The sequence below is a fragment of the Coregonus clupeaformis genome, chromosome 18 (genome assembly GCF_020615455.1).
Source record: "Coregonus clupeaformis isolate EN_2021a chromosome 18, ASM2061545v1, whole genome shotgun sequence".
Taxonomy (NCBI): domain Eukaryota; kingdom Metazoa; phylum Chordata; class Actinopteri; order Salmoniformes; family Salmonidae; genus Coregonus; species Coregonus clupeaformis.
The window spans coordinates 13,373,055-13,389,582 of NC_059209.1; the positions used below are offsets into that span (position 1 = coordinate 13,373,055).

The 16,528-nt window shown below is 42.5% G+C and overlaps 1 protein-coding gene across 3 annotated transcripts in view; it reads right to left on the reverse strand.

The window, feature by feature from the left end:
* Nucleotides 1-16,528, reverse strand: part of LOC121587471 (far upstream element-binding protein 3-like) — an 84,812-nt gene that overhangs the window by 48,749 nt on the left and 19,535 nt on the right. For all 3 annotated transcript variants that reach the window (XM_041904426.2, XM_041904425.2, XM_041904424.2), the window contains exons 4-7: nt 16,105-16,154; nt 7,696-7,767; nt 5,851-5,908; nt 3,606-3,768 (exon numbers count right to left, since the gene is read on the reverse strand). In XM_041904426.2, the coding sequence (XP_041760360.1) occupies nt 3,606-3,768; nt 5,851-5,908; nt 7,696-7,767; nt 16,105-16,154 (343 nt within the window). The remainder of the gene's footprint in view (nt 1-3,605; nt 3,769-5,850; nt 5,909-7,695; nt 7,768-16,104; nt 16,155-16,528) is intronic.

Consider the following 16,528-nt stretch of genomic DNA (forward strand, 5'->3'; position numbering starts at 1 on the left):
CAGTGTGTTTGGGATCATTGTCATGCTGAAAGACCCAGCCACGTTTCATCTTCAATGCCCTTGCTGATGGAAGGAGGTTTTCACTCAAAATCTCACGATACATGGCCCCATTCATTCTTTCCTTTACACGGATCAGTCGTCCTGGTCCCTTTGCAGAAAAACAGCCCCAAAGCATGATGTTTCCACCCCCATGCTTCACAGTAGGTATGGTGTTCTTTGGATGCAACTCAGCATTCTTTGTCCTCCAAACACGACAAGTTGAGTTTTTACCAAAAAGTTATATTTTGGTTTCATCTGACCATATGACATTCTCCCAATCCTCTTCTGGATCATCCAAATGCACTCTAGCAAACTTCAGACGGGCCTGGACATGTACTGGCTTAAGCAGGGGGACACGTCTCGCACTGCAGGATTTGAGTCCCCGGCGGCGTAGTGTGTTACTGATGGTAGGCTTTGTTACTTTGGTCCCAGCTCTCTGCAGGTCATTCACTAGGTCCCCCCGTGTGGTTCTGGGATTTTTGCTCACCGTTCTTGTGATCAGTTTGACCCCACGGGTGAGATCTTGCGTGGAGCCCCAGATCAAGGGGAGATTATCAGTGGTCTTGTATGTCTTCCATTTCCTAATAATTGCTCCCACAGTTGATTTCTTCAAACCAAGCTGCTTACCTATTGCAGATTCAGTCTTCCCAGCCTGGTGCAGGTCTACAATTTTGTTTCTGGTGTCCTTTGACAGCTCTTTGGTCTTGGCCATAGTGGAGTTTGGAGTGTGACTGTTTGAGGTTGTGGACAGGTGTCTTTTATACTGATAACAAGTTCAAACAGGTGCCATTAATACAGGTAACGAGTGGAGGACAGAGAAGCCTCTTAAAGAAGAAGTTACAGGTCTGTGAGAGACAGAAATCTTGCTTGTTTGTAGGTGACCAAATACTTATTTTCCACCATAATTTGCAAATAAATTCATTAAAAATCTTACAATGTGATTTTCTGGATTTTCTTTTCTCATTTTGTCTGTCATAGTTGACGTGTACCTATGATGAAAATTACAGGCCTTTCTCATCTTTTTAAGTGGGAGAACTTGCAGAATTGGTGGCTGACTAAATACTTTTTTCCCCCACTGTATGGAATCATGTAGTAACCAAAAAAGTGTTAAACAAATCAAAATATATTTTATATTTGAGATTCTTCAAATATCAAGGCAAAGGGTGGCTGACAGCTTTGCACACTCTTTGCATTCTCTCAGGTAGTCACCTGGAATGCATTTCAATTAACAGGTGTGTCTTCTTAAAAGTTAATTTGTGGAATTGATTTCCTTCTTAATGCGTTTGAGCCAATCAGTTGTGTTGTGACAAGGTAGGGTTGGGTATACAGAAGATAGCCCTATTTGGTAAAAGACCAAGTCCATATTATAGCAAGAACAGCTTAAATAAGCAAAGAGAAATGACAGTCCATCATTACTTTAAGACATGAAGGTCAGGCAATACGGAAAATGTCAAGAACTTTGAAAGTTTCTTCAAGTGCAGTCGCAAAAACAATCAAGCGCTATGATGAAACTGGCTCTCATGAGGACCACAACAGGAATGCAGAGGATACATTCATTAGAGTTACCAGCCTCAGATATTGCAGCCCAAATAAATGCTTCAGAGTTCAAGTAACAGAGACATCTCAACATCAACTGTTCAGAGGGGACTGTGTCAATCAGGCCTTCATGGTCGAATTGCTGCAAAGAAACCACTACTAAAGGACACCAATAACAAGAAGAGACCTGCTTGGGCCAAAAACCACGAGCAATGGACATTAGACCTGGAGTCCAAATGTGAGATTTTTGGTTCAAACCGCTGTGTCTTTGTGAGACGCGGTGTGGGTGAACGGATGATCTCCACATGTGTGGTGTTATGGTGTGGGGGTGCTTTGCTGGTGACACTGTCTGTGATTTATTTAGAATTCAAGGCACACTTAACCAGCATGTCTACCACAGCATTCTGCAGCAATACGCCATCCCATCTGGTTTGGGCTTAGTGGGACTATCATTTGTTTTTCAACAGGACAATGACCCAACACACCTCCAGGCTGTGTAAGGGCTATTTTACGAAGAAGGAGAGTGATGGAGTGCTGCATCAGATGACCTGGCCTCCACAATCCCCCGACCTCAACCCAATTGAGATGATTAGGGATGAGTTGGACCGCAGAGTGAAAGAAAAGCAGCCAACAAGTGCTCAGTACATGTGGAAACTCCTTCAAGACTGTTGGAAAAGCATTCCAGGTGAAGCTGGTTGAGAGAATGCCAAGAGTGTATAAAGCTGTCATCATGTTTTGATGTCTTCACTATTATTCTACAATGTAAAAAAAATAGTAAAAATAAAGAAAAACCCTTGAATGAGTAGGTGTGTCCAAACGTTTGACTGGTACTGTAGGCCTATGGGGTAGGCTACATGAGGTGTGCGACTATAATTAGAAAAAGTCGCAAAGAAAAGGCCTTGTTTCTTGCCTAATGCAGGGCATCATTCACAAGTGATAGTATATAATTCACAAGTGATAGGCTAATATTGTCACCCATCAGACTATTATTCTTTATTTAGTATATGTAAAGACAAGATTAAATCAAATGTGTGAAATTTGTTTTGATTTAGAATGGACCATTATCATGCACCCATCAAAAAACAGGGTCAGGGAAAAAAAAAAAAGTAATCTATGCACTTAAATAGCGAATGGAGGATGCTTTTCTCATGGTTCATTTTCATGTCAGCCAGGTAGGCTATACTCCTGTTGTAAAGATAAGCAATGTGCTTAATATTAGGAAAGTTGAGAAATAAATACAGTAGGCCTAGCCTATAGAAAGCTGATGGGAAGCTCCTCTATCTTTATTTGAGGCCATCACTCGGTTTTCTCGCGCAATTGCATAACCTATAGAAATGTTGAGCAACATGAGCTCTCATGAAGTGTTTGATTAGATTTTCGATTACATTTGCATTGACGTCAGAGTGATTAGAGGGACAATAGAGTGCTGAGTACCAGGCAGTTAGCAAGTTTGGTAGGCTACTAATGACCATCAGCAGCATCAGAGCCTAATTACCGTGACTAAACGGTCACGTGGAATTTGACTTCATGACTGCCGGTGTGGCGGTAATACGGTCACCGCGACAGCCCTACCACAGAGTGACACTAAGTAGGGTGCGTATGGACAAACAACAATCCTTTGCTCACAAACCTTGTGGGCCTCATGTTAGTCCATACGAGGGAAGAAAGGAAAATAGTGAACATCATAACTACTTGATAATTACAGAGAAGACTGTAGAAACTAGAAAATGAGATTTCCTAAAGAAAATGTGTGTCTTGCTTGTCTTGAAGTATTTATGGTTGTGAAAAAAAGTTGTAGTTGGGTTAACAAAAACCTGTGTAGGCCTAGTAGCAGTAGTGGTAGTGCTGCAGCAATAATGGTAGTAAGGTGAATGCACCAATTTGTAAGTCGCTCTGGATAAGAGCGTCTGCTAAATGACGTAAATGTAAATGTAGTAATTGGGCTAGTTGTGGCATTATTATAGAAGGCTAGAGGGAGTATAGCCACAGAGATCCTATTACATTATTATTTTTTCTCTAGGAAGACATACCTGCAGTTGCTTGATGGTGTCCCCTCCCCTTCCGATGACCAGGCCCACTTTGCTGGCTGGGATGAGCATCTCCTGGACTGAGCTGTTGCTCTCAGCCTCGCTGTGGAACCCGGGGCCGTTCCGACAGCGGTCCACTATCTGACCAAGCATTCTCTTGGCCTGCCTGGTGGAGTGCAAAAAGTTGTATATCAATGAACTATACAGTGCCTTGCAAAATAATTCATCCCCCTTGGCGTTTTTTCCTATTTTGTGGCATTATAACCTGAAATTTAATTTTTTGGATTTCATGGAATGGACACACACAAAATAGTCCAAATTGGTAAAAAATGAAAAAGAAAAAAATAACTTGTTTCAATACATTCTAAAAAATAAATTACGGAAAAGTAGTGCGTTCATATGTATTCACCCCCTTTGCTATGAATCCCCTAAATAAGATACGGTGCAACCAATTACCTTCAGAAGTCACATAATTAGTTAAATAAAGTCCACCTGTGTGCAATCTAAGTGTCACATGATCTGTCACATGATCTCAGTATATACACACACCTGTTCTGAAAGGCCCCAGAGTCTGCAACACCACTAAGCAATGGGCACCACCAAGCAAGCGGCACCATGAAGACCAAGGAGCTCTCCAAACAGGTCAGGCACAAAGTTGTGGAGAAGTACAGATCAGGGTTGGGTTATAAAAAAAGATCAGAAACTTTGAACATCCCATGGAGCACCATTAAATCCATTATTAAAAAATTGAAAGAATATGGCACCACAACAAACCTGCCAAGAGAGGGCAGCCCACCAAAACTCACGGACCAGGCAAGGAGGGCATTAATCAGAGAGGCAACAAAGAGACCAAAGATAACCCTGAAGGAGCTGCAAAGCTCCACAGCGGAGATTGGAGTATCTGTCCATAGGACCACTTTAAGCCGTACACGCCACAGAGCTGGGCTTTACAGAAGAGTGGCCAGAAAAAAGCCATTGCTTAAAGAAAAAAAATAAGAAAACACGTTTGGTGTTCACCAAAAGGCATGTGGGAGACTCCCCAAACATATGGAAGAAGGTACTCTGGTCAGATGAGACTAAAATTGAGCTTTTGGGCCATCAAGGAAAACGCTATGTCTGGCGCAAACCCAACACCTCTCATCACCCCGAGATCACCATCCCCACAGTGAAGCATGGTGGTGGCAGCATCATGCTGTGGGATGTTTTTCATCGACAGGGACTGGGAAACTGGTCAGAAATGAAGGAATGATGGATGGAGCTAAATACAGGGAAATTCTTGAGGGAAACCTGTTTCAGTCTTCTAGAGATTTGAGACTGGGACGGAGGTTCACCTTCCAGCAGGACAATGACCCTAAGCAAACTGCTAAAGCAACACTCGAGTGGTTTAAGGGGAAACATTTAAATGTCTTGGAATGGAATGGCCTAGTCAAAGCCCAGACCTCAATTCAATTAAGAATATGTGGTATGACTTAAAGACTGCTGTACACCAGCAGAACCCATCCAACTTGAAGGAGCTGGAGCAGTTTTGCCTTAAAGAATGGGCAAAAATCCCAGTGGCTAGATGTGCCAAGCTTATAGAGACATACCCCAAGATACTTGCAGCTGTAATTGCTGCAAAAGGTGGCTCTACAAAGTATTGACTTTGGGGGGGAGTGAATAGTTATGCACGCTCAAGTTCTGTTTTTTTGTCTTATTTCTTGTTTGTTTCACAAGAAAAAATATTTTGCATCTTCAAAGTTATAGGCATGTTGTGTAAATCAAATGATACAAATCCCCCAAAAATCCATTTTAATTCCAGGTTGTAAGGCAACAAAATAGGAAAAATGCCAAGGGGGGTGAATACTTTCGCAAGCCACTGTAGATGATGTAATGTATTATCACCGAAACCAATGAAATATTGTACTATCATTGCCTACTATGACTGTCCTACAGTGTCAAAACATTATCTGAGTGGTCCACAATGTGGTTTTTAAAACCATATTATGTATTGTCAAAACAGTAATATTGTGGAGTGACAGTTAAATATATATTTTTAACTAATTCCAATAGGGTTACAGTTGATACAGTGCGCATCTATAAACTGTCAATAAGGGGACTTTCCACATAATGTTGGGCCATCAAATGCATTAGGGTCCACTCAAGACGGAAACATTGTTATTTTCAAAATGACAAAGGATGTCGACGGTACTTTACTGCCACTAAGTTTATAGAATTTGTCACGTTCAACAGTCTCAATCTAGAAACTCACTCAATGCTCTCAGGGGTTCCAGTGAGGGAGCAGGCTCTGTCCATCATACCTCCACTCTCTACCATGACAAACAGACATTACAGTCAGCATCATGTACAGAACAGCTGGCATACAGTTAAAGGAGTCAAGTTTTCAAGATAGATCCAGTATTGAGCAAAAACAGTCATGATAATCCATTTTGCATTGCTGACATCGCTTCTAGCTAGCTGACAACTCTCATACTATACAGTACTAGTCAAAAGTTTGGACACACCTACTCATTCCAGGTTTTTTTTGTAGAATAATAGTGAAGACATCAAAACTATGAATTAACACATAAGGAATCATGTAGTAACCAAAAAAGTGTTAAACAAATTATCCAAATAGCCACCCTTTGCCTTGATGACAGCTTTGCACACTCTTGGCATTCTCTCAACCAGATTCATGAGGCAGTCACCTGGAATGCATTTCAATTAACAGGTGTGCCTTGTTAAAAGTGAATTTGTGGAATTTATTTCCTTAATGCGTTTGCGCCAGTCAGTTGTGTTGTGACAAGGTGGGGGGGGGGGGGTAGTATAGAGAATATGGTCTTTTACCAAATAGGTCTAAGTCCATATTACGGCAAGAACAGCTCAAATAATCAAAAAGAAACGACAGTCCATCATTACTTTAAGACATGTAGGTCAGACAATCCAGAAAATGTGAAGCACTTTGGAAGTTTCTTCAAGTGCAGTCGCAAAAACCATCAAGCGCTATGATGAAACTGGCTCTCATGAGGACCGCCACAGGAAAGAAAGACCCAGAGTTACCTCTGCTGCAGAAGATAAGTTAATTAGAGTTACCAGCCTCAGAAATTGCAGCCCAAATAAAGTGCTTCACAGACACATCTCAACGTCAACTGTTCAGAGGGGACTGCGTGAATCAGGCCTTCATGGTCAAATTGCTGCAAAGAAACCACTACTAAAGGACACCAATAAGAAGAAGAGACTTGCTTGGGCCAAGAAACACGATCAATGGACATTAGACCGGTGGAAATCTGTCCTTCGGTCTGGAGTCCAAATTTGAGATTTTTGGTTCCAATCGTTGTGTCTTTGTGAGACGCTGTGTAGGTGAACAGATGATCTCCGCATGTGTAGTTCCCACCGTGAAGCACGGAGGAGGTGCTGTGATGGTGCTTTGCTGGTGTCACCATCTGTGATTCATTTAGAATTCAAGGCACACTTAACCAGCATGGCTACCACAACATTCTGCAGTGATATGCCATCCCATCTGGTTTGGGCTTAGCGGGACTATCATTTGTTTTTCAACAAGACAATGACCCAACACACCTCCAGGCTGTGTAAGGGTTATTTGACCAAGAAGGAGAGTGATGGAGTGCTGCATCAGATCCCCCAACTTCAACCCAATTGAGGTGGTTTGGAATGAGTTGGACTGCAGAGTGAAGGAAAAGCAGCCAACAAGTGCTCATCATATGTGGGAAGTACTTCAAGACTGTTGGAAAAGCATTCCAGGTGAAGTTGGTTGAGAGAATGCCAAGAGTGTGCAAAGCTGTCATCAAGGCAAAGGCTGGCTACTTAGAAACAACTCAAATATAAAATATATTTTGATTTGTTTAACACTTTTTTTGGTTACTACATTATTCCATATGTGTTATTTCATAATGTTGATGTCTTCACTATTATTCTACAATGTAGAAAATAGTTAAAATAAAGAAAAACCCTTGAATGAGTAAGTGAGTCCAAACTTTTGACTGGTACTGTATGTTGCTGAGATATTCAATTAAAAGCAATCTGATATTGGTTATTATATCATATGACAAGGACTGGAAGGTTGGAAGTGTGTGTAGTCACAGACATAACTGCTTACCAGAGGCAATTTGAATCTTACACCCCGACTCCAGCTGGATTCTCGTAATTTGTTCTCCTCCTCTGCCTATGACTAAAATAAATGGGAGGTGAGAAAAATAGAAGTGGGATGGGTGTAGAGAAAATAGTTCAGGTAATGTGTCAGACAAAATAAATCAATTTAGTCAACTGGTCGATTGTTTGGTCGATAGGCTGTTGGTTGCCCAAGATTTTTTTAGTCGAGCAGTCGCAAATAGACTTGTTTCTTTCATGGCACATGACTCCAGTCTGATTTGTGCCTGGCTTAGTGGACTAATCCATTGACGAGGCCGTGGGATGATGCCACAATCCAAGAAGGGGAGTGTGGCTAAAATGCACAAGCCACGTCTCTCTCCAGAATGAGTTCTCTGCCGCCATTTCCTTCGCATTCATTGTGTGAAATGTTTGCCCTTTGATTGTACAGTCGTAGTCAAAAGTTTTGAGATTGACACAAGTATTGGTCTTCACAAAGTTCGCTGCTTCAGTGTTATGAGATATTTTTGTTAGATGTTACTATGGTATACTGAAGTATAATTACAAGCATTCCATAAGTGTCAAAGGCTTTTATTGACAATTACATTAAGTTTATGCAAAGAGTCAATATTTGCAGTGTTGACCTTTCTTTTTCAAGACCTCTGCAATCCGCCCTGGCATGCTGTCAATTAACTTCTGGGCCACATCCTGACTGATGGCAGCCCATTCTTGCATAATCAATGCTTGGAGTTTGTCAGAATTTGTGGGTTTTTGTTTGTCCACCCGCCGAGGATTGACCACAAGTTCTCAATGGGATTAAGGTCTGGGGAGTTTCCTAGCCATGGACCCAAAATGTCGATGTTTTGTTCCCCGAGCCACTTAGTTATCAATTTTGCCTTATGGCAAGGTGCTCCATCATGCTGGAAAAGGCATTGTTCGTCACCAAACTGTTCTTGGATGGTTGGGAGAAGTTGCTCTCAGAGGATTTGTTGGTACCATTCTTTATTCATCTTTTGCAGAATATTAGTCTGTCCCTGATGTTTTTCCTGGAGAGAAGTGGCTTCTTTGCTGCCCTTCATGACACAAGGCCATCCTCCAAAAGTCTTCGCCTCACTGTGCGTGCAGATGCACTCACACCTGCCTGCTGCCATTCCTGAGCAAGCTCTGCACTGGTGGTGCCCCGATCCCGCAGCTGAATCAACTTTAGGAAACGGTCCTGGCGCTTGCTGGATTTTCTTGGGTGCCCTGATGCCTTCTTCACAACAATTGAACCTCTCTCCTTGAAGTTCTTGATGATCCGATAAATGGTTGATTTAGGTGCAATCTTACTAGCAGCAATATCCTTGCCTGTGAAGCCCTTTTTGTGCAAAGCAATGATGACGGCACGTGTTTCCTTGCAGGTAACCATGGTTAACAGAGGAAGAACAATGATTTCAAGCACCACCCTCCTTTTAAAGCTTCCAGTCTGTTATTCTAACTCAATCAGCATGACAGAGTGATCTCCAGCCTTGTCGTTGTCAACACTCTCACCTGTGTTAACGAGAGAATCACTGACATGATGTCAGCTGGTCCTTTTGTGGCAGGGCTGAAATCAATCAATCAATCAATCAATTTTATTTTATATAGCCCTTCTTACATCAGCTAATATCTCGAAGTGCTGTACAGAAACCCAGCCTAAAACCCCAAACAGCTAGTAATGCAGGTGTAGAAGCACGGTGGCTAGGAAAAACTCCCTAGAAAGGCAAAACCTAGGAAGAAACCTAGAGAGGAACCAGGCTATGAGGGTGGCCAGTCCTCTTCTGGCTGTGCCGGGTGGAGATTATAACAGAACCATGCCAAGATGTTCAAAAATGTTCATAAGTGACAAGCATGGTCAAATAATAATCAGGAATAAATCTCAGTTGGCTTTTCATAGCCGATCATTAGAGTTTAAAACAGCAGGTCTGGGACAGGTAGGGGTTCCATAACCGCAGGCAGAACAGTTTAAACTGGAATAGCAGCAAGGCCAGGCGGACTGGGGACAGCAAGGAGTCACCACGGCCGGTAGTCCCGACGTATGGTCCTAGGGCTCAGGTCTCTCAGTTGGCTTTTCATAGCCGATCATTTAGAGTTGAAAACAGCAGGTCTGGGACAGGTAGGGGTTTCGTAGCCGCAGGCAGAACAGTTGAAACTGGAATAGCAGCAAGGCCAGGCGGACTGGGGACAGCAAGGTGTCATCATGCCCGGTAGTCCTGACGTATGGTCCTAGGGCTCAGGTTCTCAGAGAGAAAGAGAGAACGAGAGAATTAGAGAGAGCATACTTAAATTCACACAGGACACTGGATAAGACAGGAGAAGTACTCCAGGTATAACCAACTAACCCCAGCCCCCGACACATAAACTACTGCAGCATAAATACTGGAGGCTGAGACAGGAGCGGTCCGGAGACACTGTGGCCCCATCCGAAGAAACCCCGGACAGGGCCAAACAGGAAGGATATAACCCCACCCACTCCGCCAAAGCACAGCCCCCGCACCACTAGAGGGATATCCCCAACCACCAACTTACAATCCTGAGACAAGGCCAGTATAGCCCACAGAGGTCTCCACCACAGCACAAACCAAGGGGGCGCCAACCCAGAACAGGAAGATCACGTCAGTAACTCAACCCACTCAAGTGACGCACCCCCTCCCAGGGACGGCATGAAAGAGCACCAGCAAGCCAGTGACTCAGCCCCTGCAACAGGGTTAGAGGCAGAGAACCCCAGTGGAGAGGGGAACCGGCCTGGCAGAGACAGCAAGGGCTGTTCGTTGCTCCAGCCTTTCCGTTCACCTTCACACTCCTGGGCCAGACTACACTCAATCATATGACCTACTGAAGAGATAAGTCTTCAGTAAAGACTTAAAGGTTGAGACCGAGTCTGCATCTCTCACATGGGTAGGCAGACTGTTCCATAAAAATGGAGATCTATAGGAGAAAGCCCTGCCTCCCGCTGTTTGCTTAGAAATTCTAGGGACAATTAGGAGGCCTGCGTCTTGTGACCGTAAGCGTACGTATTGGTATGTGCGGCAGGACCAACTCGGAAAGATAGGTAGGAGCAAGCCCATGTAACGCTTTATAGGTTAACAGTAAAACCTTGAAATCAGCCCTTGCCTTAACAGGAAGCCAGTGTAGGGAAGCTAGCACTGGAGTAATATGATCAAATTTCTTGGTTCTAGTCAGGATTCTAGCAGCCGTATTTAGCACTAACTGAAGTTTATTTAGTGCTTTATCCGGGTAGCCGGAAAATAGAGCATTGCAGTAGTCCAATCTAGAAGTAACAAATGCATGGATCAATTTTTCTGCATCATTTTTGGACAGAAAATTTCTGATTTTTGCAATGTTACGTAGATGGAAAAAAGCTGTCCTTGAAACAGTCTTGATATGTTCGTCAAAAGAGAGATCAGGGTCAAGAGTAACGCCTAGGTCCTTCACAGTTTTATTTGAGACGACTTTACAACCATCAAGATTAATTGTCAGATTTAACAGAAGATCTCTTTGTTTCTTGGGACCTAGAACAAGCATCTCTGTTTTGTCCGAGTTTAAAAGTAAAAAGTTTTCAGCCATCCACTTCCTTATGTCTGAAACACAGGCTTCTAGCGAGGGCAATTTTGGGGCTTCACCATGCTTCATTGAAATGTACAGCTGTGTGTCATCCGCATAGCAGTGAAAGTTAACATTATGTTTTCGAATAACATCCCCAAGAGGTAAAATATATAGTGAAAACAATAGTGGTCCTAAAAGCGGAACCTTGAGGAACACCGAAATGTACAGTTGATTTGTCGGAGGACAGACCATTCACAGAGACAAACTGATATCTTTCCGACAGGTAGGATCTAAACCAGGCCAGAACTTGTCCGTGTAGACCAATTTGGGTTTCCAGTCTCTCCAAAAGAATGTGGTGATCGATGGTGTCAAAGGCAGCACTAAGGTCTAGTAGCACGAGGACAGATGCAGAGCCTCGGTCTGACCGCCATTAAAAGGTCATTTACCACCTTCACAAGTGCAGTCTCAGTGCTATGATGGGGTCTAAAACCAGACTGAAGCATTTCGTATACATTGTTTGTCTTCAGAAAGGCAGTGAGTTGCTGCGCAACAGCTTTTTCTAAAATTTTTGAGAGGAATGGAAGATTCGATATAGGCCGATAGTTTTTTTATATTTTCCGGGTCAAGGTTTGGCTTTTTTCAAGAGAGGCTTTATCACTGCCACTTTTAGTGAGTTTGGTACACATCCGGTGGATAGAGAGCTGTTTATTATGTTCAACATAGGAGGGCCAAGCACAGGAAGCAGCTCCTTCAGCAGTTTAGTAGGAATAGGATCCAGTATGCAGCTTGAAGGTTTAGAGGCCATGATTATTTTCATCATTGTGTCAAGAGATATAGTACTAAAACACTTAAGTGTCTCTCCCGATCCCAGGCCCTCGCAGATCTGCGCAGATCCAGGACAGCTAAGCCCTGGAGGAATACGCAGATTCAAAGAGGAGTCCGTAATTTGCTTTCTAATGGTCATGTTCTTTTCCTCAAAGAAGTTCATGAATTTATCACTGCTGAAGTGAAAACCATCCTCTCTTGGGAATGCTGCTTTTTAGTTAGCTTTGCAACAGTATCAAAAAGAAATTTTGGATTGTTCTTATTTTCCTCGATTAATTTGGAAAAGTAGGATGATCGAGCAGCAGTGAGGGCTCTTCGGTACTGCACGGTACTGTCTTTCCAAGCTAGTCGGAAGACTTCCAGTTTGGTGTGGCGCCATTTCCGTTCCAATTTCCTGGAAGCTTGCTTCAAAGCTCGGGTATTTTCTGTATACCAGGGAGCTAGTTTCTTATGACAAATGTTTTTCGTTTTTAGGGGTGCAACTGCATCTAGGGTATTGCGCAAGGTTAAATTGAGTTCCTCAGTTAAGTGGTTAACTGATTTTTGTCCTCTGACGTCCTTGGGTAGGCAGAAGGAGTCTGGAAGGGCATCAATGAATTTTTGTGTTGTCTGAGAATTTATAGCCACGACTTTTGATGCTCCTTGGTTGGGGTCTGAGCAGATTATTTGTTGCGATTGCAAACGTAATAAAATGGTGGTCCGATAGTCCAGGATTTTGTGGAAAAACATTAAGATCTACAACATTTATTCCATGGGACAAAACTAGGTCCAGAGTATGACTGTGGCAGTGAGTAGGTCCAGAGACATGTTGGACAAAACCCACTGAGTCGATAATGGCTCCGAAAGACTTTTGGAGTGGGTCTGTGGACTTCTCCATGTGAATATTAAAATCACCAAAAATTAGAATATGATCTGCTATGACTACAAGGTCTGATAGAATTCAGGAAACTCAGAGAGGAACGCTGTATATGGCCCAGGAGGCCTGTAAACAGTAGCTATAAAAGTGATTGAGTAGGCTGCATAGATTTCATGACTAGAAGCTCGAAAGATGAAACGTCATTTTTTTTTGTAAATTGAAATTTGCTATCGTAAATGTTAGCAACACCTCCGCCTTTGCGGGATGCACGGGGAATATGGTCACTAGTGTAACCAGGAGGTGAGGCCTCATTTAACACAGCAAATTCATCAGGCTTAAGCCATGTTTCAGTCAGGCCAATCACATCAAGATTATGATCAGTGATTAGTTCATTGACTATGACTGCCTTTGAAGTGAGGGATCTAACATTAAGTAACCCTATTTTGAGATGTGCGGTATCACGATCTCTTTCAATAATGGCAGGGAATGGAGGAGGTCTTTATCCTAATAAGATTGCTAGGGTGAACACCACCATGTTTAGTTTTTGCCCAACCTAGGTCGAGGCACAGACACAGTCTCAATGGGTATGGCTGAGCTGACTACACTGACTATGCTATTGGCAGACTCCACTAAGCTGGCAGGTTGGCTAACAGCCTGCTGCCTGGCCTGCACCCTATTTCACTGTGGGGCTAGAGGAGTTAGAGCCCTATCTATGTTGGTAGATAAGAGGAGAGCACCCCTCCAGCTAGGATGGAGTCCGTCACTCCTCAGCAGGTCAGGCTTGATCCTGTTTGTGGGTGAGTCCCAGAAAGAGGGCCAATTATCCACAAATGTTATCTTTTGGGAGGGGCAGAAAACAGTTTTCAACCAGCGATTGAGTGCTGAGACTCTGCTGTAGAGCTCGTCACTTCCCCTAACTGGGAGGGGGCCAGAGACAATTACTCGATGCCGACACATCTTTCTAGCTGATTTACACGCTGAAGCTATGTTGCACTTGGTGACCTCTGACTGTTTCATCCTAACATCGTTGGTGCCGACGTGGATAACAATATCTCTATACTCTCTACACTCGCCAGTTTTAGCTTTAGCCAGCACCATCTTTAGATTAGCCTTAACGTCGGTAGCCCTGCCCCCTGGTAAACAGTGTATGATCGCTGGGTGATTCGTTTTAAGTCTAATACTGCGGGTAATGGAGTCGCCAATGACTAGGGTTTTCAATTTGTCAGAGCTAATGGTGGGAGCCCTCGGGTCTCAGACCCCGTAGCGGGAGGAGTAGAGACTAGAGAAGACTCAGACTCAGACTCCGACTCGCTACATAATGGGGAAAACCGGTTGAAGGTTTCTGTCGGCTGAATGGCGACACCGGTTGAGCATTCCAACAGTATTTCCCTCCAGAAGCCATGAGAAAGTTGTCCGGCTGCGGGGACTGTGCGGGGGATTTATACTAACGTTACTGTCTGTACTTGCTGGTGGCACAGACGCTGTTTCTTCCTTTCCTACACTGATATTACTCTTGCCTAACGATTGCGTCTGAAGCTGGGCTTGTAGCACAGCTATTCCGCCGTAAGGCGAGAATTCTCCTGTATATTATGAGTACAGCGACTGCAATTAGAAGACATCATGTTAATGTTACTACTTAGCTTCGGCTGTTGAAGATGTTGATGAACCATGTCCAGATGAAGCGTCCGAGTGAAAAAAGTTGAATAAGGGAAAAAAAGTTGCGATGGAAAAAAGGAAAATAACGTAAAGTTGGCAGCTAAACGCGCAGGAAAAGTGACTCTTCTGTCTCGGGATAAACGTCCGGGGTGAAAAAAGTTTAACGAAAAAGATGAGTGAGGACAAAACTAAAAAGTTGGTAAATTTGTTGAACACAGAGATTAATTAAACGTTTATTAAAAGTAAAACGTGAATAGTTTGGCAGGTAGCCAAGTAGCAACAAACAGCAGAGCAGCACGGAGACAACAAAAGCAACATAACGTGAAGTTCTAAAGGCTACACATCAAACCAGCCTAAACAGAAACAAGATCCCACCAGTGGAAATGTTTTTTGGGGGTTTAAGTTCATTTTCAAGGCAAAGAGGGACTTTGCAATTAATTGCAATTCATCTGATCACTCTTCATAACATTCTGGAGTATATGCAAATTGCCATCATAAAAACTGAGGCAGCAGACTTTGTGAAAATTAATGTGTCATTCTCAAAACTTTTGACCACGACTGTAGGTGTCTATCAATTCCTCATTACATATACAGTATCACCAGTAGTAGCCTACATTTACTGTTAATTCCCATAATTTCTCATCTACAATGTTTATTTGGTTACGGTAATTTCTGTTAATGCATTTAATATAGGCATATTATTACAGTCGTTTACCGTTCTCCTTGTCAGTGTAGACACGTTGTTTGCATAGCTCACAACCTATGCTACACTTGTGAGTAACAAGTTTAAGTTTAATTCATTCCATTTACGAGTTGTCAATTTATTCTTTGTCTTTTGTTTGGAGCGCTCCTGTCAATGTTGAGTAAGGACGCGCACCTGATTATGCATATAGAAGTAGGCCTAGGCTACCTAGCCTGCACGCAAATGTAGGTCTATAAATGTGCCCATTTGGGGATGTCTGATGGTATTTCTGATTGTGTTAAAGCTGCAATACCAAATGAATGTAGAAATCTGTGTTATAGATCTGTTACTCTCATTGAAAGCAAGTCTAAGAAGAGGTAGATCTGTTCTTTGTGCTTTATTTCTATGCTTCCCGTTCTTAAGTTTCGTTTTTGCATCTTTTACTTTCGGTTTTGTACACCAGCTTCAAACAGCTGAAAATACAATATTGTTTATTTGATTTGATTTCTTCTGGTTAGGCAATCTTTATCTCCGGCTCCCTCAAGTAATTTGCGTGTCTTCCTTAATTAATCAAATAGCGTGTTTAAAGCATCAAAACAAGCACAGTATATATATAGTTGATTTTATTAAAAACAGGCTATATATGGAAAAATACAAATTTTAACATTTCGACCAATCGATTGGTCAAAAGAATATGACGACTCTCGGTCGACCATTTTTTTGTCGTTGTCAGGGACAACACTAATTAATACAAACTTTAACATAATTCTAAATAAAGCATACAAGGACAAAAACATCCCAAACCACATAGTGTACCTCCCATAACATGTACTTACTGAATCCAACCATTCTATCAGGCACTTTAAAGTCTTCTGTCATAACAGCCCTAAATGACAAGAGGGTGGGTGAAAAGAATCAAAATATATAAAATAAAAAAGGGACCATTAAATAATATACATGTTTGTGCACAGTAGCACATGCGCTGGTGAGTAGAATCATATTGTAGAAAGGCCAGCAGATTTGTCAAATTATTACTTTCCATCACTCCATTCAACAATATGAACTACACTGAACAAAACTATAAACGCAACATGTAAGGTGTTGGTCCCATGTTTCATGAGCTGAAATAAAAGATCCCAGAAATTGTACATACGCACAAAAAGCTTATTTCTCTAAAATGTTGTGCACAAATGTGTTTACATCCCGGTTAGTGAGCATTTCTCCTTTGCCAAGGTGTGGTATATCAAGAAGCTGATTAAA